General features: G+C 35.4%; 1 protein-coding gene across 1 annotated transcript in view; it reads left to right on the forward strand.

The window, feature by feature from the left end:
* Nucleotides 1–25,099, forward strand: part of BANK1 (B cell scaffold protein with ankyrin repeats 1) — a 277,972-nt gene that overhangs the window by 79,550 nt on the left and 173,323 nt on the right. The window contains exons 4-5 of the mRNA XM_012809273.2: nucleotides 85–223; nucleotides 9,982–10,121. Of these exons, the coding sequence (XP_012664727.2) occupies nucleotides 85–223; nucleotides 9,982–10,121 (279 nt within the window). The remainder of the gene's footprint in view (nucleotides 1–84; nucleotides 224–9,981; nucleotides 10,122–25,099) is intronic.

Here is a 25,099-nt window from a genome sequence, read left to right on the forward strand (position 1 = left end):
TCTTAATCATCAATAATGTAATGGGTTCTTGGGTTAATGTAAACTTTTTTAAGTGCTTAAATAGCTTACATTTTAATCTTATAGAATCCTGGCGAAATATTCATTATTTTGAGAGATGAGGTCATTGGTGATACCGTGGAGGTTGAATTTACATCAGATAACAAGCGAGTTAGAACACGGCCGGCCCTTTGGAGTAAGAATGTCTGGTGCACGAAAGCTTTAGGTAAGAACTTTTATGATTTAGTAGGTATAAAAAAAAGTCATTCTGAGTTCCTTCCAATAAATATATGATAAATGGTTTCGCTTCCCCACAGAAACTAATATTATTCTGCAGGTGTTTCCTGTGTTTAGTTTTCACACACCCAAGATTGTTATTATTAATCTGGATTTGCAAAAGTAAGAAGGTGTAAATTATGAGAAATTAGTTTGCATACCATGTAGCAAAGTGACATCCAGTAACATCATACATTTTAAAACATGTTGGCAGAGAACACTTTAATATATGCCAGCTATTAAATAATGGAACTAAATTATTTGCTTTATTATAACGTTAGGATTAGCAGACATTTGGATTTTTTATTAATGAACTTTATTTTTCCTTTCTTTATTCCCTAAGTCACTGGTATGTTTTAGTTGTTCTGGGAAGCATAATTTTTTTCATTATTTTATTCTTATGGTATAATTTCTACATATAATCTTTCCATCTTTTCCTTAATTCATTTATGAAGCTCATCGTTTCTTTTTCTAGCTTGGCTTGAGGCATGATAAATTATATCAGATTTAAAATGCCAGATGGAATAACCATACTTACCATAATAATTGCACTAAAATCAAAATCTAATATATTAATTTTGGTTCAATATAAATGTAGGATCACTTGGCTTTTACATTTTTGATATCTTTTTATTATCAGAGACTAAAACTACCTTATACAACTTTATAAATGGGAATTTCATGAAATAGTTTGAAATAAAAAAGATGTTCCATCTTACGAATTTGGAAATGTAGTAAAAGCATTTAGAATTAGAGAGATGTCAAACACATCCAGAGCTGCTTTTTTTCCCCTGTTAGAATACAGCTCATTTACAGAGCATTTCCAGGCCCTCATTTATCTTAAGCAAAGGTTGTGTCCCCTTCATAGATTTCCTTGCATAGCTTAGGTTGGAGATGGATTATAAGGAAAAAAGCCTCTACACTGAGAATTGATAAACATTTCAGGCACTGCTTTCTGTCTTGGACAAGCATATGCAAGAAGGGATGTGGGAGAAAGCAGTTTCTTTCCTTCACTTCCCTTCTGGTCTCTGTGCTCCCTACTTCCTAGTTCACATGCTTCATCAATTCCATGAACAATAATTTCCAACTAATTAGTTTCAGAGTTTAAACCAAATCTAGTTAGACGAAAGTTACTACAGAAAAAAATCAATACTGCAAATTAAAAAGTACTTAATATTTCCCAAATAGTAGATCAAGGCATCAAACATAATTATTCACATAACTTAAGTTTTTTTGCTCAGTATGCCTGGCTAAAAGTAGTGTAAAGGATAAAATATGTCAACATTCCAACTGTTTATCAGAAAAGCCAAGACTGCTAGTCCATGTTTCTGAAGATATAACAAGGCATTACCGTGGTCTGTAGGGTTAAACAACACATTGTTAGTAAGTATAAATAAATCACTATTTACCAGCTATACTAATTAAACTTCTCCAAATCTTTCTTTCAACTAGTGTGTTCTGAAAATTAATAAGAGATTTTGTTCCAAAAGGTTGGTTGCTATGTAGCAGCAGACAATATGGTTATGTGAAACTGTTTTGGATTGCAGATGGGAAATGCCTCCGCAGAAATGGGCCTGGATCATTATTTTCTCTGTCTCATGCACTGTTCTTTTAAATGTTTTGAGCCTTGATAAGCTGCATTTTATGTCATGACTCAGTACCTACTTACAAATACATAAGGAAAGCCCCAACATATAAATAGCCCATTTTTATAAGAAAAAGCTAAACAAACTAAAAATAATAAAAACTTGAACCCATCAGAAAACTAAAGTTGCATGGCACAGGAGCAGAGATGTGATAGCTTTCTCACCCATCATCAGAGTCACAACCAACAGGCCTATAACAAAAGACAAGTTCACAAGAGGAAATCATAACAAAATTGTGTCATCAAAGTTTTATGTGTGGGCCTGATTTACCAGTTTCAACATCTACAGGCCCACATGACAGAAAAACACAATTAAATTCAAGAAGGGAGTAGGGGAAGTGGGCTCAGTAAGTTCCCACCTACCGGGCACAATGTAGGGATGTATGGCACACGTCCTGGGTGAAGGATACAACTACAACTTGAAGAAACACAAATAATGTAACCTAATCTTAAGTAGCCTCATACTAATCCAGAATGAAAAAGAAAATGTTTTATGGGACATAGATGCTTTAAATGAAGACCCAGAGTCCCAGGGAAAACTGTCCATGCTAATGCTTAGATTTGATGAAGAATAGACAGCCAGGTAGAAATGTGATTGAACAAAAAGAGTATGATGTAGGAGAAGCCCAGTAGGACCAGTCTGTTCAGCCTCTGCTTGGCCTCCCTGTGTAGCATTCCTTTCTCTCAGGCTTGGGGCAGGACTCCCCTGGAGTGAATCTTCAAGGGAGAAGGGAAACCTGTATGGGTTTTATGGTATGCTTTAGAGAAGAGGAATTCTAGTTTTAATGACCTGCCTTGGGGAAGAGAAATTCTGACTTCTATGATTTGCTTTGGAGATAAAAGAAGGATGGGAGACAGGAGGGTGGAAGAAGGTCACAAAGATCGTGCATCTGAAATTTGTCCAGTCTTCTTCAGTTCAAAGTATGCAGCACCCTGAGGTACCACACTTAGGGGTATCACGTTCTGAGCCCTGTCAAGGGCAAACCACTAACCACACATGAGAAGAGAAAGATAAATCAAGAGAGTGACATCTGAGATTCCCCTCCCCTCCCTGGAGCAGAAGTCACTGGAACTGTAACTAGTAACAGCACTTAAGTGTTAATTTTGATGAAAGCTAAGTATGGAAGCTAAGTATAGATGAATTTGAGAGTGAGTGACATGTGGAGACCATAGTTTTAGGAGGTGCCTAGACTTTTTGTTGGATTTACTTCCAGGAATCTCACCAGATTCACATAATAAAGATCTGAGAAACAGCCCATGGAGCCTTTGGCTGCGTGAGAGGAAGAATAATCATGGTGAAATGCTTTCAGAATGTTCTCCAAGCATAGGCCCACTCTCCGGGGGAAAACACTTCATCAGAGCCTTATCCCAGTTGGGAAATGGTAGCCCCTCACTCTAGCTGGTTCTCAGCTTCCTGTCTCACATAAAGAGAAGTAGGAGAAGCAATGCCACAGCAAAAACACTTGGAAAGGCACAACCAAGAATCACTAAGACTAAGATTTGATCATAAAACTCTAGATTACTACTCCCCACCACCTTATGGTCACTACCACAATAAGGTTCCAGTATAATGACCATGAATTACTATTTAAAAAAAAAAGAAAGAAACAGAACAAAACAAAATAAAACCCTGTAAGACTCATACTCGCTCTGGGGAAAGTACTAAGGAAAGTACAAAGCCAAGAAAGGTGACAAACCAAGGACAACAAACAAACAAATTTAAAGCCCCTCACACCCAAAACTATAGCAAACATTAAATACAGCCTGCTCCTAAACAGATTACTATAAATTCTTTCACCCCAGGATTATTTATTTCATTTATTGTCTGATACAACATGGCTGGTCTTACACCAAAGATTTGAAGGCATGCCAAGATAAAATACAATTTAAGGAGAAAAAGCCTGCATCAGGCTAGATTTAGATGTGGCACAGATAATGAAATTATCAGAGAGGGAATTTTAAATAACTAGGTTTAAGATGTTAAAGGTTTTCATGGAAAAAATACACAACATCCAAGAAAGAATAAAGAATCAAAAGAGGAAGTTGGAAATTAAAAAATACTATATCTGAAAGAAAAAAATAGCTTCGATGGGCTTATTAGTAGACTGGACATGGGTGAGAAATGAATTATTGAAACTTAGTGAACTTGGAGACAGGTCACTGGAAATGTCCTAAACTTAAATATAAAAAGAAAAAGTATTTTTTTAAAAAAAAGACAGACTTCAAAAGGTGTGACATATGTGTCATCGGAATACAAAAATAGTGATAAAATTAAGCACAAGAACTTTTCAAATATTGATGACAGATACCAAAACAGAGATTTAAGAAGGTTGGATAACACCCAGATAAATGCTAAACATTGATGCCTGGATTTATCATATTCAGATTGCAGAAAATTGAAAACAAAGAGAAACTCTTATTAGACAACAAAGAGAACAAATGTTTTCAGTATACAGGAATAAGTATAATAATTATTAATATATTACACTTCTCTTCAGAAACCATATAACTAAAAAGAGAGTGGAGTGAAATGTTTTAAGTATTATAAAACAAATAACAACCCCCCAAACTAATATAACACCCCCCAAAACTATATTCAGTGAAATTATACTACAAAAGAGAAGTAAACATTTTCTCAGACAATTTTTTTAAAAAGGAAGGAATTCATTGCTAGAAGAACTTCCCTGCATGAAATTTTAAAAGTTCTTTGGGATAAAGGGAAATAACACAGGTCAGAAACTTAGAACTGTATAAAGAGGAAGAGTACCTGGGAAGGAATAAATGTAGGTGAAAATGAAGTTGTTTATTTTCTTTATTCTTAATTGATCTAAATGATAATGTGTGTCAAAAGTGAACATAGTAACAACGTATGGGGTGATTACAGCATGTGGATAAGTGAAATGAATGACAGCAATATCTCAAGAGGTAGGAGGTGAGAACTGGGAACACTCCTTACAAGGAGCCTGAACTGCATGTGAAGTGGTATAATGTCGTTTGAGGGTGGGCTTAGATTTGTTAAAAAAAAAAAATCTAAGAACAGCTATTAGTTGTTTTTTTTTTTTAAAGATACAATTGATAGGCTAAGAGAAAAGAAAATGGAATTATGAAATGCTCAAATAAACCAGGATAGCAGACAAAAACGGGGTAGGGAGGAGGAACAAATCACATAAGCAGAAAATAAAAAAGTTACAACCTTAGTAGGCAGTAACTCAATCATTTTCTTGAAGCCAAATTTTCACTACTGAAATTTAGTGATTCTAAAAGCACCAGTTAAAAGTCAGAGTTTGCCAGCATGGCTAACAAACAAGACCCACTGCATGTCATCTATCAGGAACTCAATTTAATATAAAGACACAGGTAAATTAAAAGTAAATGGGAGAGAGCGAGCTGGTACCATACTAACACTGATTGAGAACAAAAGCTGCATTGCTATAACAATTTAATAGAATGTGGATTTCAGGGTAAGAAAAATTATATAACGATAAAGGTATATTTTCTAAGAAAACAGAACAATTTTAAACATGCATGCACTTTGACAACAGAGTATCAAAATATGTAAAGCAAAAGCTGATAGAATTGGAAGGAGAAATAGTATCTACAGGAAGTATCCAAGTCCAGTATCTACGGGAAGAGTTGAACACTCCTCCTTCCGGTAATTGGTAGAACTAGTAGACAGAATATCAGTTAGTACAGAGAGTACCAAAAGATGTATGCACATTTGAAGAAAGGAAAAAAACTATATTAAAATTTTAACCCAAGTTACATTTGCCTTCTGCATTGACAAGAGATACATGATACAATATACAAGTTAACCAATGGTATATATCGAGTATGAAAATTTTAATGGCTTTATACCATTTTTAATGTGTGTATACATTTTTTGGCACCCTTTTTATAGTTTTAATGAACAGCAATATTAATTAACTTGATTTAATTGATGTTATAAAATACCCTATCCAACAATAGTAGAAAATTCTTCTGAAATACACCTGGAACGTTCACCGAGATAAATCACGTGATGCCTCTTAAAAAAATACACTTTTATTAACGTAAAAGAAGAGAAATCATGCAAAGCATATTCTCAGGCCACAGGAAAATTGAAATACATGTCAGTAGCAGAAAGAGTTTGAAACTTCCCAAACATTTGGTTATTAGAAAACACTCTTCTTAACCATAAGTTGTAATCGATGATAATACAACAAAGATTGTGGGATGCAGATAAACCCATTCTTACAGAAAAAATTTTATTGAAAAGCCTTATGAAAAGAAAAATCTCTAAAATGTAATAACCTATGCCTGTATCTTAAGACACCAGAAAAAAAAAAAAGACACCAGAAAAGATGAGCAATTTAAGTGTAAACAAGCAGACAAAAATAAATGATAAAAATTAGAGCAGAAAAAAATGGAGTGAAAAACAGAAATTCAGTAAAACCCAAAGGTGGTTCTTTTAAAAGATCAGCCAAATTGATAAAATTCTAGCCTGCCTAACCAAGAAATAGAGAACACGCTGGTTATCAATATCAGGAATAAAATAGAGGTCATTACCACTGGTTTGTAAACATAAAAAAGATAATAAGAGTGCTACGAACAACAAGTTTTGCCTATAAATTTGATAACTTAGACAAACGGACCATCCCTTGAAAGGCATAAACTCGCACAAGGAATAATGGATAATCTGAATAGATCTATATCTTAAAGAAATTGACCTATTATTGACCTTCCATAAAAGAAAGCACCAGTGCCGGGTATTTTCACTTGGTAACAATGTAGAGAAAAACAAAAATTAGGTTAAAGTACAGTTACGCTGAGCAGTGAGGAAATCCTTTGGTGCTCTTTTTTCTGAGTAGCTCCTTTCCCTTCTGACACTATTCCACATATTAACCTGATGTTTTTATTTGAAAAAAAATCCTCTAGTTTTGCCAGCTCCCCTTTCCTCTTAGCTCAAAACTTGATGATAGACCTATAGTCACTGTATATTCTAGAAAACACACCTTCCCAATGGTGTCCATAGGTTTATCTCTTGACAGGAACTGTTGGACAGTAAAGGAATTTAAAGTAGCTCATGCTTCCAGCTTATGTCAAAACTTGCAAGACTATATGTAAAGGGTTTAAACTAGAATTTTTGAGTAATTTTTAAGCAGAATAAAGGGGTATTTCTCTTGTACTGACAGCACAGTCAGAAAAGAAATTTAGGGCAGCAGGGGGCAACCAATTAAAAGTTGAAGGTAATGTATAATGAATCCACGAAAATATAGAATCTCTTTATGAATTAAGAAACTGTGCTCTGGATATTATAAATTATAATTTTATATTTCAGTCAAACAGCATAGAATCATGAAAAACACCTCAAGATCTGCCAAATATTATGCTGAACCTGCTTAGGAAAGTAACAATAATTGATAATACATTTTTCTATATATTATAATTCAGGAAAAAAAATTTAGAATATTTTAAGTTGAAACTAATTTTTAAGCATGACCAAGGTTTTGAAGTTATTTCTCTCTAGTTAATGATAATCTTCCGATCAGAACACAGCCATGTCCATTTCAGTTCTCAGGGAAGCATTTCATGTTTACCATATGGGAAGGAGTGCAAATTGGTTCACAATGGACAATAGAAATGCGTAAGCACAAAATACCTACTTGTATGGAGTTCGGAAAATATTTTGACTATTCAGAAATACATTTGGATTCTCTTTTTCATAAATCACTTCAGCTTGCACTTCACCTGGAAGGGCCGACAACTTAAATCACAGAGAAATGAAACTTGATAAAGACTTTTGAATGCCTAAAATTTGAGGTTGAAAATTCAAATGGAATTCAATTTTATCATTGCTTCTTTGAAATTATACTTGATCGTATATCTACTTTGAATGGGGGCATTTTCCCCCTCCACCATTGTATGCCTTTTCCTCGTCAGTTTGTTGATTCTGAGCTGTATTATGTGCATTTCCTGGGTTACGTGTCACTTGACCACTTTCATCTAAATGGAAAACACAAGAATTTAATTTTATTCTCTTCTATTTGAGTCCCTAAATTAATTTTTTAAATTTTTACTAAAGTGCTGTAAAATATAGTCATTATAATGAACAAAGTAAAATAATGCTCCAGCAGTACTCATGAAAAGGCCAATTCAATAATGTATTATTGAAAAGGACCTCTCAACCGGAAGGATCCATCCATCCTGAGTCCTCTCTAATATATAGGTGGGAACAGTAATGAGGTCTTGATTTAATAACTGCCACTCCACAGAGATGAAAATATATACAGCAAATACGGTACTTCAAAGGACAGCTCTGTGGAGGATTAACGAACATCAATACGTTATCACTGCAAAGATTTGAGTCAACTAATGACTCAATATATCAGAAATAAATAAGCTCATTTTCATGTAAGATTCTAAAGAAAGTAGACTATTTTAAGTATTCTATATCAAAGAATTTCCAAACATATCTTCTCACCATATATATCTCATGATTCATTGCCCGACTTGCTTTCAGAAGATTAACTCCTCACGGTAAAATTCTTAATCTATTGTCAGGTAAACAAAATTAATAACTTCTTTCAAAGTCACTTTTATGACTTTCCACAATAAAATAAACATTTAGATTTTCAAAATCATCTTTGTGAAATCTACTGAAATCAATTTCACTTGACCCCAGCGACCCTAGAACTTTCTTCACCAGATGCACACAGCTTTAGCTGATGAGATGTGCTTTACAAAGTGCACATCTAACAGAAAACAATGAAGTGGTTTTGTTGTTTCTTTTATATTCTCCATTGGATGGATACATCTTTTGGAAGAAATATCTTCTATATGGCTACATCTTTATAATACAGGTTAGGTATCTAGTTAAGCAACATTGGAGTGAGACATTTCAGCTCCTTGACCTACTTAAGGTTAACATTGCTTTAGTTTTGCCTTTAATTTTTCCCTGAGCAATATTATAAAAGGTTCTTTAACAACTTCATGAGATAAAGTAAAATGAATACTTAAACCAAATTCTCAAAGCTCTTCTATTTAGGGATTTGGTTCAAACCCAAGATATTTGGGTGAATTTTCTAGGATAATTTAGGAAATATCTCTATGACAGGGTATAAGCTTTTAAGATTTGTCCTACAAATGATTTTAAAGAGGTAAACCTTGTTGGCTTTTGTTCTACTAAATAATAGCTTTTTATTAAAGTTTTTACTTATCATTATTTTATGGAGAGCCCTAAATTCTTATATAACTTTAGATCTGTTTGTATATTGCAACAGAATTCACAATGCATTATGTCAGTCACCTTGAACGATTTTTTTCTCAAAAAGGCTTTGGATGAATGTATGTTGTAAATAGTACTTAGGCATTGGGGATTAGACCTTGCCTTTCCCAGAGTTTTTCATGCTGATCAGTTGAACACAAGTTCTGTAATTTCAGTCATCTCTTTTGTTTTCAAACACAAGTTCAAGAAACTTACCTATAATTAATTGGAATTTTCTTTTTAGAACATTAATGTCAACCATAATTTATTCATCTGACAACTCATTTTGTCTGTATGGTTAGCCTATAGACCACTTTATTGAAATACTGCATGATACACGATTTTTGCTTAGTTGATCACTCCCTGAGGACCCTTTGTGATCCTTCCATGTTGGAGACCAGTCTTCCCACACAACTATTCTCTCATGGTATTTTTATAATTGAGGACATTTAATAGGTCCCCATCAGGTTTATTCTTCATTAGATTAATAACAAACACCTAGCTTTTGATGAATGGCTTTACTTTTCTACTTAAGCATAATATAAAGATATTAGTAAGTAGGGAGACAAGATTCAATGCTTTGCTTTTATTATAATTTTAACACGTTTTTATCTTTTAAGTTTCTTTAAAACAAGTCTAAATTGTACATTCCATTTTGAGGTTTCTGACTACCAAGGATAAGAAAACCATTTTAAGTGCTAGAGGTTAGTAAAATTGTTATGAATTCTTAATGGCTTTTTTCATATTCTCTGAAAGATGTGATAGTATAAATATGCATGATGCACTCAGCTTCTAACTCTCCTTTGTTTTATTTTATAAGAGTTTCCTGCTGGCTCTGTCAATGTCGATGTCTACTGTGATGGAATCGTTCAGGCCACAACCAAGGTTAAATACTATCCAAGAGCAAAGGCAGTGGAATGCCAATTTAGAGCGGCAGATGCAGGAGAGAGTTTATGCCAGGTAAGCTGGTCTTTCTGTGAAGTTAATCATAATGAGCTAATGAAGGATAAGAGGATTCATGGTTTGTTATAAAATCTGGATGATGATTGAATAAAAATGAATTACCAATCAACAGGAAGGGAAGGAGCCAACTTCTGTGATGCAAAGATGTAGACACATTACTTGCTTAGGTCAAGTCATTGTAGATAATGACAATGGGAGACAGCTTATTCTTTACAACACAGCCATTGTGATGGGCTCATTTTAAAGCTGTTACAGAAGAAAAAGAGAGGATTCAGAGAGAACTTTTAAGAAATTAATTTCCTCCCTATACAGATATGGAAAACACAAAATAAAATGAAAGTCAGATATTCTTTCTGATGCTTTGACGTAAAGAAACAATCCAAAATGTCACCCAAAAAGGAACATGTCCAAATCTAGAAATTGTCATTTTCAAGTTCAGTGTGTGTTTTTCTTAGATTCATTTATTTCTGTTATCTGACTGGGAAAATTATTTTTTTCTGTTAGCGATGTTTATTATGAACACCAAAAAGGCTAGAATTTCCTAGAAAGTATGTGAAGAGGTATTCAAGCCCAAGGTTGTTTCTCTGTTGTGACAGAGTATTATTCAGCTAGGATGACTTGGTGAGGGATTTCTAGTCTTCTCAAAGGATCCTTGTTTGGAATTTTTTCCTTTGACTACCCAGCTATCCTATCGTGGATTTAGAATGTAATGATTACATTTTGATTAATCTGAAGCCATTAGTCTAATGTATTTTTTTTATTACCTGACTCACTTTCAATACAGAGAAAGATTACTTAATGTAGAATTTTTATTCTTTATGTGCTTATTCCATCAAGTTTTCAAATTGAAATAAATGTCGCTTCTTTTTATAGTTATTTGATAATTAGATGTATAACCTTGCCTAATTGCCTTACCTTGGGAGCGGGGGGCAGAGGGAGGGTCGAAGGGAGTAGAAATGGAGAAAGAGATTGTTGCATTGAACTGTGTGATCTTCAAGTTTACCATAAACTGCCTTATAAGGTTTGCAATGAAACTATCAATGATACTGTGTTTGACAAGTTGTCGTGAAGCCTTATATGTTTAAACTAGTTTGGAATTGGAGGCTTTGTTATTTATTTTGTGTGTCACATTTTTCTATTAGAGTTCTCTTTTATGAATGACATGTTTTAGAACAAAGGAAAAGGTAAAAATGTCTTGGAAAAGGACAGGGAGGAAAATACCATTTGTCAAACTGGGGAATCTGAGGACATTTGACAAAATGTCTATATTGCATTGTAAAGCAAGTACAAAAGTAATAGCTTTAAAAACACATTGTTTCATTTTCTGGTGACAAGTCTACCTTATCTTCTACCCAAAAATTCTATTCATAACAAAAAGATTCATAAAGGCAACATATTGTATAATCAATGTTCCACCAGTACTGAAGTAGAGTAGTCCCCAAATACATTTTTGAGTTGTGCAGACATGTATGTGGAGGGTTCTTCTTATATTTGAAAATTAAATATAATTTATGACTCCTGGACAATTTTTCACAATGCTATGAATGCAAGTCATGGTTTTCTCTACAGCTTCATGTGCATAAAAACTATTTTTGCATAGTTTTTAGATAACTAGAAAATTCTATTTCCTCTTTACCCACAATGTCTGAAATAAGAGACAAAAATGGTTTATGGCTACATATTAGGATTTCTCCCCTACCAACCTTTGGTAGGGCCTAGCAAAGAGAAAAATGTTGTGAAGTCACAGCTTGATTCAAATTTTACCATCAGAAAAGAACCTAAGGCATGAATATGGAATGGTAGAATTATTCTAACTTGGTAATAGTCATTTGGGGGGGGGGGCGGCAAGGAGAGATATTAACAGATGAAGCTTAATTCATAATTCATATAATTTAAGATAGGTCTGTCAGGGCCTGGGACTGGCCAAGACTCAGGCCTGGCTTAGGTGGGTTCCAGACACAGACCGCTAAGCTACTTGCTCAGGAACAGTTTCTCTTAGGTGCCTGAGGGCTATCTCCTTTAGCTGGAGAGAGAGAGAGAGAGAGTCTTAGAGAGAGTGAAGCAGTCTTCTTAGCATAGACAGATATTAGCCTTTAGCAGAGCTTGGTAATCTTCGGCAGAGAGACGCCGTGCTGGCATTCTGCAGGCAGGAGAGGAGACAGAGTCAGAGTAAGAGAGTCCGTGATAGAGAGTGCATGCTCCTGACTGCCTTCTCCTCCAGCCTAATAGCAGGCTGATCTCGTGCTTCCCAACACCAGGGGTATAGAGACTGCCAATTCACAACTGCTCTCATCTTGCAAGCTCTCATGCTTGTTAGGAGAGCTAAATCTCTCCCCATGCCCTTTCCACCAAGGTGTTCCATTATTGAGCTACAGGTATTTCTTATAACTCTCACTCCTCCTAGCCATAAGCTATACAGGCTGCTATATAGCTCTAGAGGTTTTGCTACTGTCATAGGAGAACTGGAAGTGTTTTGTAGGATTGTAACAAAAAAATGGTGAGACTGGGACCTCAGACCAGACTAAGCCACACTGTAACAGGGAGGACTGCAGTTAGTGGTTTTCCCTAGAATCGTAGACCAAGTATGACATGGAGTTCATCTAAACCTGCTAGCATCTGGACCACACAAAGAATCTATACATTCATAGAGGTGGTGAGAGGCAGACTCCATCCTCCATGAGGAAGCAGCCGCAGAAGCATTTCCCCGGCGTGTTTTAGTTTTGTTTGGCTAACAAACAAGGCGGCCACACTGTATTCTTGGAGGCTTTTGGCTTTTCCTTATGATATTTGGCTTTGCTCCCACATAGATTACATAGTTAAATAACTGTGTAAAAATCTGTGCCTTTCCTTTCCGATATAGAACATTACAGTCATTGTTTCTTTTGTGTGCACCTCTGTCACTTAATTAGAAAATCTAAATAGTTTGCCAGTGGTCCACTGAACATCTCCATTCAAAACACAGCGTACCCTGTAATTATATTCACCACAGTTACCATGTATTTGTAAGAACATATAACAGCAGAGTGGAATTTTTTTTATATTCCACCTACTTAGCTGAAATGGTATAGTGTGAGAACTATTTGCATTCTCCACTAAATTTTAATGGCAGATGTGATGTGATTTCAGTAATCCAAAAAATTAGAAATAAAATCCTCCTCCTAATCATTTAAGAGCTATTGCACATATTCTACACGAACACTGTGTGAATTTGAGGAAAAAATTAGTAATGAGAACTCTGTGGGTCTTATTTTTCAGTAATCCTTAAGTTTGTAATCAGAGACTTTCTACCATCATTTAAAAGATAATTGGGCACAAAGCAAAATGTGAATTTAAGAAAATAAGTGATAGCGAGAAATCTGGTTTTCTTATTTTACTTTTTAATTATTTCAATTAAGTTTTATAACACCTTACCTGAACCAGCTTAATTATCTAACTTCTTCCTAAATCATTTCATCTCTGGGGGATAAATACTAAATTCCAGTACATACCCTCAGAAAGGTGCAATTTGCAGAGCATTAGTTAAAAAGTGTCTATAAGAGATGAAAGAAATCCAAAATCTAATTTGGGATTATAATTAGAATTCAAGCAGTAGCATTAGAAATACTAGTATCTCCTACTTAGCTAAGATAATTAAAACCCTTGAGATTTTCATCTGATTTACAAAAGTAACTTGGGGCAACAAATTAAATTTGGATAGGAACAACTACATACCATATAGAAACAAAATTGCTAAAACAATATAGCAATTATCAAAATATTAGGATCCCACTCATATGGTAACAAATAATTCTTCCTAGTTACACTTATTAGTTAAAAAATTCTTCTGTGTACAAATAGTTATTATTTTGTGTATTTTACTTTATACATATTGAAGTATTATTTCATCTTCATGTTACATTACTTCATTTCTGTTTTTATTACTCTATTGTATACTTTATTTAATCTTTGGTTTGCTACCTGAAAATATTAATATTTAATATAATATGAAGCCAGATGGGGGCAGGGTGAAAGAAGGTCAGGACTTTGCAAACTCTCTTGGTGAGGAATTTCCCAGCATGCTTCTCTCTGTTAATATTTTCCTTAAAGGTAAACCTCACTGAGTTAAAGCGTAACTGTTAGCAGTTGTATCCGTTAAGAATTTTTCAGGAGGTTACTCCTACTGAGAGATACTGGGAACTCTCTGGGCTTTTAGAATTTTTTTAAGGTTCTGTCTCCCTCAAAAGGTTGATAGAAACCTTCCTTCCTCTTTTCATCAGCTCCTATTGATAAGAAATTCAAAGGCATATAGTCTCTAAGCTTCACATACAGCAGTGTTACTAAGACACTCCCTTGCTACATTTCCAGTAGCTCATTGGATATGAAGATTCAAATCCCACTGGATGCCATCCAGGCTGCAGGGTCCCAGATCTTTTGCAGAATCAGCCGCTACTATGTCATCCCTTCCAAGTCTTCTTAACTGTGTGATTCCTAGGTTCTGCCCTCTCTTTCCTTCACCCTCCTGGGCTCTGTAGGGCATGGGCCTTGTACTTCTCATCTTGGCATGCTCAGCACCTCTTAGATAGTTAGCTCGTGCTACATGGGATACAGCTTATAATTACTGCTTTCAAAAGTAGAGAAAGCTTAGGGGATAGGCCTTTTTCCTAGTGCTATTTGAATAAGTAAGCAAAAAACAGTAGGATAGAATTATAAAAAAAAGAAAATTGCCCTCTTAAAATACATTGTTACTTATTTTATGAAATTGAATAAATGAAGCCGATGCTTAAGAAATTGATGAATTCTTAGAAGTACAAGATACTAGAAAAATCAAAAATTTGTGCTGTTAACTTTTCATGTTCTACCTCAGTGTGGACTGTGTTAATAAACTTCATTACTGACTTTTAACAGCCATATGATTCCAGTTTTACCTTTATTTTGGTTATTAAGGGAAAATGTGCTATTCAAAAATGCCTGAGCTCTTGCCACTCTTTCAAAAGGCTGCATACTATCTTTCCTTTTCTTTCCTGGGAAGTGTCATCATGGCAGAGCAGAATTAGTTCTGGATGGTATAGGAGCAGAAGTGAGATTATTTTTCTAAATCAGCCACCATTTACTTCATGGAAGCTCATTTTCCTTAGTGATGAAGGAATTTCATCATGTACAAGGAAGAAGCTAGAAAATATCATCTCCAAGGTCCCTTACAACTCCAATATTCCATAATTCTATGCCAAGAAAATGTAATACAGTAGAACCTCTATAAGTTGATCACCCAAGGGACTGTAACAAACTAGTCAACATACACAAATGGTCAATGTAAGGAACTTACATTGGTGGTGTGTGTTGTGTATGAAAATTATCTTAGGAATTAAAATTACTCGTAATTTAAGAAGGCTGACTTGGAATTTTGTGAGTGCTCCATGTATGTTTTATTTCACTTTTATTGACACTTCTTCCTAGCTTTCCTTTCAACGAAAGAGGAAGTCATTTGTGTGTCATGAGTCTCCCATGAGCTTTCTTATTTGTTTCATATTTCTGATGAATGATTTGAGATGGAGTAGAGACAAATTAAATGCAGATTGATGATTTATTTCTGGATCCAATTATTCATGTAGTTTGTGCCCCTTATGAGAATGGATTGATAAGAATAAGCCGTATATAAATGACATACCTTTTATGCTATGTCTCTACTCGTGATAACAGTCAAGGAATAATGATGCCTGATTGGGGTAGTTCAGATTTAATGACTGTACTCACCTCAGTTACAAATCCCTGAATTAAATAGGAGTATTCCGCTTAATGCAGTCATCCAATAAAAACAAACAAAGGAAAAAACAAATAAATTGTTTAACAGTTGATATACTAGCTGTTTGGGGAAGATAATACTTATTTCTGAATACAGTTCTATAGCCATTAACAGAGCTATATTGTTGGTTCTCTACAATTTTTTATATTATAAACCATTTCAATTCATTTTCATAGTTTTTGGTCCCATGTGGCTTAACTTCTGTTTAACTAATGTTAAGAATATATTTTACTAATTATTTATAAATTTATAGATTTTTCTCACTCCATGTAAGTAAATATTCCCTTCAGTTTTATTTATCCCAAACTAAATCATCTTGTGGCCTTTTTTCATTTTCTGGGGTTAGCTTTGATCACCCTGGCAGGGGATAACAGTGTGGAGATTTGAATGCTGCCTGTAAACAAGTCCGTTCAAGTGGAGCCTCTGATTTTATTACCTGTTTCTTCAGAGGACTCAGGGGTATCCAACCTGTGGCCCATAGCAGCATGCTGATTTTCTGAAGACTTCTTATGCTTACCTGTGGTGTCAGATGTTATGAAAAGTATGCATGGACCTCTTCTTTCTTTCTTTCTTTCTTTCTTTCTTTCTTTCTTTCTTTCTTTCTTTCTTTCTTTCTTTCAGTTTATTCAAACTAATATGAAGGTACAATATTTAGGTTACATTGTTCTCACTTCCAGGGTAAAGTTCCATTTGTAGAAGAGCCCCTCACCCAGGAGGCATGTTACACACCCTCACAATGTGCACATTAGGTGAGATCCTGCCTCATGCCCTCCCTCCTTCTGCCATACGTCCTCCCTCAACCCCCTCCCTCTACCCCTGAAGTGGACTATAACTGTTTATTGTTCTTAGGAGCATGTAATTGTTTATATATTGATATCATAGTAGTATGGATACTTTGGATATTTATTATTATATTCTTGAGATAATTTACTAAGAAGAATGTATTTCAACTCAATACAGATAAATATAAAAGATGTAAAGTATCCATCTTTCTTAGTGGCTGAATAATATTCCATGGTATACATATACCACAGTTTGTTGAACCATTCATGAAGTGTTGGGCACTTAGGTTGCTCCCATGAGTTGGCAATTATGAATTGAGCTGCAATAAACACTCTAGTGCAAATGTCTTTGTGGTAAGATGTTTTTTGTTCTTCTGGGTAGATACCTAGTAATGAGATTGCAGGGTCAAATAGAAGATCTACTTTTAGATCTTTGAGGAGTCTCCATACTTCTCTCCAAAAAGGCTGTATTAGTTTGCAATCCCTTGAGCAGTGTAGAAGAGTTCCCATCTCTCCACATCCATGCCAGCATCTGGTGTTTTGGGACTTTGTGATGTTAGCTAATCTTGCTGGGGTTAGGTGATATCTTACAGTGGTTTTGATTTGCATTTCTCTGATGATTAAAATCAATGAGCATTTTTTCATGTATTTGTTGGCCATTCATCTGTCATCCTTGGAGAAGTTTCTGTTCAAATTTCTTGCCCTCTTGTAGAGAGGGTTGTTTGCACTTTTCTTATTATTTAATTTGAGTTCTCTGTAAATTCTAGTTATCAGGCATTTGTGAGATTTATAACATGCAAAATCCTTCTTGCATTCCAAGGGCTATCTGTTTGCTCTGTTTGTGGTACTCTGAGCTGTGCAAAGGTTTTTTAGCTTGATCAAGTCCCAGTTATTTATTTATTTATTTGGTGTTTGTTGCTGCAATTGCTAATGGTCTTCCTCATAAAGTTTTTTATCTTCAAGCATTTTCCCCATACTCTCTTATAGAATTTTTATTGATTCGTGTCTTAAATTTAAATCTTTTATCCAATGAGAATCAATTTTTGTCAAAGGTGAGAGGTGCGGGTCCAGTTTCAGTCTTCTGTGTGTGGATGACCAGTTCTCCCAGCACCATTTGTTAAATAAGGATTCTTTTCCCTGTGGCATGTTTTCCACCACTACTTTTCCTCTTGCCTCAGGCTTATCAAAGATTAAAGAACAACTTTCAGTAGCATTTGTGTATTTACTGTGTGACCCAAGACAACTCTTGTGCTTCAAAGGTGCAGCAGAAAAGAAAAAAGGTTTCACATCTCGAGTAGATTGTTGACTATAAAGATGATTTTAAAACAATCCAGAAAAACAAAGAACAAATCAAATAGTTAACAACATTTCTTCATGACTATTATTCATAAACAAGATAATTAAGGAAATTAGAGAATCTGCTTCTGATAGAAATAAACTTCAAATCATCAATAACCCTTTGGAAAGCAGAAGACTGAAAATTTTCTGTACCAAAAACATGTTTATTTTCATCTTCTAAAAGTCATCATGCAATCCTGTTAGCCTCAGTACCCAAAGCAGTTTTTGTACCACGTAAGTAATAAGATAAAAAATACAGTAGATAAATAATTTGAAAACTCTAAATTGTCTTTAGAATTCATGAGTTATGCTGTCACAGTAACCCAAATTAAGACATAGGAAATAAGCAAAAGAAATCACTGAAATGTTTTCCCCAGAGGTCAGCTGTGCAGTCCTGTAACATTAGAGCCTAAGGTAGCAAACCACAAAGATCCATCAACTACACTCACGTCTCTCCCAATGAATCTAGTGGATTTTTTTTTCACGTCACCTTTTCTAGTTTCCCTCTCACCTCCTTAGCCTTTTTTTCTTAATATCCTTTGCGATCTCTTCATTTGCATCTTTTCAAATCTAGAAAATAGTCTCAAATTTCTCAAGTTTTGGCTCTTCAGTTTTCATTTCTTGATAAATATCCCTGTATGAGTTATCTCATTAATTCTTAAGATATATTCCAAATGTGGTCTTCCTTTAAGCTCCAGGCTTTCAATGTTCTCTTACTCAGGAAATGCATCATCACTGGTCCAGTTTAAAAAGCACAAATATAGTCTCCCTAATACCTTCAATACCCTTACTCTAATTCGATTCATACTATGGCATATCAATTTTACTTACTCAGTAGTGTCCTAGCAGTGCCTCCATTCATTCCCTGCTTTGGCTCAGTGCCTGTAGCTCAAGCAGCTAAGGCACCAGCCACATACACCAGAGCTGGTAGGTTCGAATCCAGCCCAGGCCCGCCAAACAACAGTGACAACTACAACCAAAAAATAGCCAGGCGCTGTGGTGGGCACCTGTAGTCCCAGCTACTTGGGAGGCTGAGGCAAGAGAATTGCTTAAGCCCAGGAGTTGGAGGAGCCCAGCTCACAGCACTCTACCCAGGGTGACAGCTTGAGGCTCTGTCTCAAAAAAAAAAAAAAAAATATATATATATATATATGTATACATATATGTATACTGCTTTGGGTACTGAGGCTAACAGGATTGCATGCCTGTATACATATGTATATGTATACATATATATATATAGTGGTTACTTCTCTTCAGTTCTAGCACTTTAGTCCACCACTACTTTTTCTCTTGCCTAAACTACCATCATGAACTCCCAATTGGTCCCCCATCATGGGTTCTTGCACAACCTCTACTGTCTTAAATTCATAGAGTAAGAAGTTGCTTTCAAAAGAAAGATCTCAGTGTGTAATTCTTCTGCTCCCAAACTTCAGTGGATTCCATTTTTCATGGATTTTTAAAAAAATATTAACAGTGTGAGCCATAGAGCCCTGTGAGCTGACCCTTCACTTTCTCTCCAGTTCGACATCACTGCTTTCCGTCTTCTGCTGGATTCCAGGAACCTTAGTCTGCGTTAGTCCACCCAGGACACTTGTATATGCTCCCCTGTCCAACTGGAGCACCTTTTGAGTCCTTCTTTCATTCTCACCTTCTTCACCTCATTAATTCTAATTTCTCCTCCAAATTTTCATGGCAGCCTCACTTCCTCAATGAATCCTTGCCTGACCCTACACGTCTCCCCATATATCTCTTTGCAATACTGATCACTTCTAGTTGACATCTGTGTGTACAGTATTTCTCAAATTAATATCTGCTTTTCATTGGATTGAAGTTCAGTAAGGGCAAAGATACTATCAAATGCAATCAGTGTAACCTGGTTTCTTATACCCTCAATGAATCCCCAACAATAAAAAAAAAAGAATGGAAATATGTTCTGGGAAATGAGTTCTTAGGTGATTTGCTGTTGTGCAGACATCACTTAGTGCCTTACACAAACCTGGATGGTACAGCCTGCTACATGCTGAGGCTACATGGTATAGCCCATTGCTCCAAGGCTACACACCTGTACAGGGTGTTACTATACTGAATACTGGAGGCACCTGGAACACAATGCTAAGTATTTGTGTATTTAAACATAGAATAGGTACAGAAAAAAATATGGTAGGAAAGGTAAAAAGTGATATATCAGTTTAGGGTATCTCCATTATAATCCTGTGGGAGCACCAGCATGTATGTGGTCTGTCACTGACGAAAACATTAAGTGGAGTATGGCTGTATTTGTTCTTTATTTCATCTCCAGAACCAAGAAAACTGCCAGACAGATAGATGCTCAATTAATATTTTGTGGGATGAATGAATGAGAGAATGAAAGAATGTTATACATTAAGTTTCCCATCCAGTCTCAAATGACCCACCTATCAGAAACCATTGTTCAAACAGCCCCTGGTTCTGGAACTGCCACCCTCCCCCCACCCCTTTCTTTTTCTTTTTCTTTCTTTCTTTCTTTCTTTCTTTTTTTTTTTTTTAAAGAAGATATTGGATTACTGCCTGTTGAAGAAAGAGCAGAGGCAAAAAAAGAGAAAGGCCATAAAGGAAAGAAACAAATGACTATAAATAAGAAGACAGGGAAACTAAGTCCCAAGACAATCTGAAAAAATAATTCTAAAAGGCTTTTAGGAAATATAGCATCATTTCTAGGAGACTATTTTGAAATACGTTCCTTTGAATATGTTAGTGCTGTATCTTTCTTAATACTTTCTTATTACATATTTAACAATATATTGCTATGAAATAGTTACAAAAAAAGAGGTGAAGAAGAGAAAGGGCATGGTTCCTATGCTTTATTTAATGCCCACACACCATTAATGTCATTCAGTATCTCCGGTAATCAGTCTGTTCAAGTTTGGTGAGATCTCTTGACTTCAGGAATTAACAATAAAATAGAGAGGGTACAGGTGAAAAATCCAGCCCAGTAAAGCCTCAGTTAACATTGTAGAAGAGCATTTAAAAAAATGCTATCAGATTGTCTTTACCTAAATTATGATGGTTCACAATAGGTGGGGATGCAAAAACTATTAGTTGCCCCCCCTTTCCTTTCTCACATGGTAATGTAACTTTCCTCTGGGCACATGAGTACCTGGGTGAATGCTGTACTTTTTCCCCTGCAGTTAGGTGTAGCCATGTGACTAATAATGCCCCATGGCATGGTGTGTCAGTGAAAGAAGTTAGTGCAAATATACAGAGGTGTCCTTAATGACAGGTAGCTTCATCCTCTCCCCTCGCTGATTTTTTTCTTTTGACATACTGGAATTCTAACACAGAAGTGATATGTGAACCAGCTTGATTCATGAAGATGACGTGTAACAGTGAGACAAAATAGAAAGAGACTGGATTCCTAAATCCAGGAGGCCACCACATCAGCCTTGGACCACTTAATTCCAGGCTTTTATATTCATGAGAGGGAGGTTTCTATCTTGTTTAAACCACTGTCACTTGGAGTCTCTACAAAACCTACATTCCCCTTAATTCAAAAGCTGTGTGTTATTTAAGAATTTAGAAAAGAAAAACAGATTTTTGTTATCAGTGGAAAAGCCAGGTTGGGGAGTCAAGTCTCCCCTTGCTAGATTTGCATGCTTTCCCCAACACCGTGATGACAGTTCATGAGATTTTATATCTGAGAGTTCATATCATAGTATTTAGGGAAAGGGGAATTAATTTTTACTGGAAATGTTACATATTTATTCATTTAAGCTCCTAAATAATTCTGTCAGTTAAATATTATTAAGTTGCACAGCTGGTGAGTCCTGGAGCAGACATTTAAATGTGGGTTTCTTGACTATCATAATATATTTTTTAATGTTACAATATAATCTTCAAGTTACTTAGAGTCTGTAACTATGTGAATACTTAATAATGCATATAACATTACTGGCATTCAGTTTTATATTTATTTTTGTATTTGCATAGACATGTTGCAACTCTAAGACGTGATTCCTTCAAAACAGAAAAGTTAAGCTGATAAAGGAAAATATATCTTTTATGTTAAATTTATTCATATACATTATTCTTTCAAATTAACTGCTTGGAGCTGAGTGTTTGTAAAGCAAACAAGAAAAAGAGTCCTTGGATATCCCTGGAAGATGCCTGCTTTGTGCCTTTGCCCGTTATTTTCTTTACAAGCTGCCGTAGGACATTTTACTTAAGACATGTTATGTAAACTATTTATCACATTCTATTCTAAATGGCGATTTTGGCTGTCTTGCGGCAGACATGTGTGAACAGTGGAACAAATGAGGTGACTTCTTTCTTCTACTAGCAAAACTTAAACAAGCACAGCAATTAGTTGTAATAAAAGCCAGGCTGTTTTCAGCTCAATCATGTTTCTTTTTAGATACTTGAAGGTGAAGGGTAAAATGCTACAATTATAAAGTGAGTCTGTTCTCCTATTGCGAATATTTCACAGTCCTTCTGTGGGTATCTCACTCGAATTGTTCCTTTTGCTAATTAAGTCTCATTATTATTACTATCTCTATCGCGTTGTTTTCATTACCTTATAGATTTCTACGCTCAAAACCAGTGCTTGAAACTCCTTTTCCTCTCCCACGTTTACTACTGACCCTGGGAAAGCTGTCTTCCATCGTGTGTCACCATCCTGGCAGCCGGACATAGTCACATGAGAGCATTTTCAATAATGAAGCATGAGGGAATGTCTTTGGAGGTTTTGCTTTTCTGATTAAAAAAAAAAAAAAGAATAGATAAGCTTGGCAATAGCCCCCTTGTCCAGTTTCCCCGAAACTCCAAACCACTCCTCTAGCTCTTTCTGGCTAAACATGAATGTGAGGTTTGGAACTGTGGTGATGATGTTGAAACTATGGGACCATAAGTTATTCTCTACCTTATTCAAATACTGCTAATGTATCGGATATTACTCTTTTCTTCATGATTCGAATGTAGTATTGAATTTATTGAATTTAGAGAGTAAAGGCATATTAAAATCCTTATTCTACCAAGTATGAACTGCAGTTTTGGAGTGCTACTGGATTTTTTGTATCATGATTGTCAGATAGATGAAAGTAGACATTTTTAAGTATCTACTTTCAGGGTCTTATAGAACTAGAGGTAGGTTATAGAAAGCCTAGGCCTTGCACATTATTACTGCTCAGCGTGGTGGTTATCATTACTAGTTAAACTCTGTTCATGGCACAGACTGATCCTACACCTCTATCATATAGCCCTTTAAACCTGGAGTCTTTCAGACCAGATTTTATGATATTTCCATAACGTGCTTTTAAAGACAGTCTCTCAGCATCATTATTCACAATGTTCACACCCCTTATCCCGGGGAAGAGCAAATCCATCTTTGATAGGGTGCTTATATGTAAATCTGGTTAATGTCAAGGAATTCCGCTTTACGTAATGAATCTTTTTGTGGGGAGTTGCTTATACTTAATCAAACTTAATTTTTAGGTATGTGCAGACTCACATACAGGTGTATAATAAAATAGAGAGGAATTGTGTGTTATGATAGCTTGTGTTTTTCAAGGAATGAATCCGTTTCATCTCAGATGTCAAATTTATGTCTGTAGAGTTGTTCCTACTAACCCCCTTAGTCTCCTTTTGATATTTGCAGCGCCGCTCGCGATATCCTTTCTTTCATTTGTAATATGTGTAATTTGTCAGTTTTCCTTTTTTTTCTTTGTCGGTCTTGCTGGAGGATTGTCAGATTTATTGTCCTTTTATAAATTACTTCTTTGTTAAGTTTTCTCTATTGATTTTATACTTTCAGTTTCATTGAGTTCAGGTGTTACATTTGTTATCTCAAACTTTCTGCTTACTTTGGGTTTATTATGATGTTTCCTACATTCTTGAAGTAAGAGCCTAGATGACTAATTTGAGATCCGTTCTTTCTCCTAATGTGTTTGTTATGAGATTCCTCTCAGCGCTACTTTATCAATGTCCCATAAATTTTGATAGACTGTACTTTGCTTTAACTCAATTTATTTTTTATTTCCCTTCAGACTTCCTTCTTGATCATGGATTACTTAACGTGTTGTTTGGTTTCCAAATGCGTGCAGACATTCCTATTATCATTCTATTAAGGATTTCTAATTTGATTCCATGTCGTTAGAAAACACATTCTGTGTGATTTAACTTGTTTTAAATTTGTTGATCCTCATTTTATGTCCTGTGATATCTTTGTATAGAATCCACAGGCTCTTGGAAAGAATCTCTATTCCACTGTTTGTTTGTTTGTTTTTGCAGTTTTTGGCCAGGGCTGGGTTTGAACCCACCACCTCTGGCTTATGGGGCCGGTGCCTACCCCTTTAAGCCACAGGCGCCACCCTTTTCCACTGTTTTTGGATGGAGTGGTCTGTGTGTATTGATTAGATGCCGGTTGGTTAGAGCATCAGATGATGGTGCGTTTGAGTTTTTCTATGTCCTTTTTTTGGTCACTTGTTGAAAGAGGGGTATTCAAGCCTCCACCATTACTGTGGACTTGTCTATTTCTCCTTTCAGTTCTGTCCGTTTCTGCTTCACATATTTTGCAGCTTTGTTTCTTGGTAAGTACATATTAAGTACTAATATTTCTTCTTCCTGGGTTGACTCGTATCATTTTATAATGTCCTTTTCGGGCTCCTATAATTTTCTTTGCTCTGATGTTTACTGTATTTGATATTAATATAGCCACTCTTGATTTGCTGTGTAATGTTTGCATGATATATATATTTTTATCCTTTCACTTTTGACTTGCTTATCTCATTTGAAGTTTCTTAAAGAGACCATATAGTTAGGTTATGTTTTTTGATCCACTCCACCAATCTCTAACTTCCGTATTTAGACAATTTACATTTAATGTGATCATCGACATGACAGGCTTTAGTTTGCGATTTTGTCTTTTGTTTTTATTCTTCTCTATGCTTTTAATTCCCTGTTTCTTTCTCTTGTCTTTCCATATACTTAACGTTTTTCCCCCCAGAATTCCATTTTATTTATCTTTGGTATTTTAACTGCATCTGTTTGCACAACATTACCAGTGGTTGCTATGGGTAATATATTATCTATATATAATCTGT

This window comes from Otolemur garnettii, unplaced genomic scaffold (assembly GCF_000181295.1).
Source record: "Otolemur garnettii isolate 467f Iridium unplaced genomic scaffold, OtoGar3 scaffold00103, whole genome shotgun sequence".
Lineage (NCBI taxonomy): Eukaryota > Metazoa > Chordata > Mammalia > Primates > Galagidae > Otolemur > Otolemur garnettii.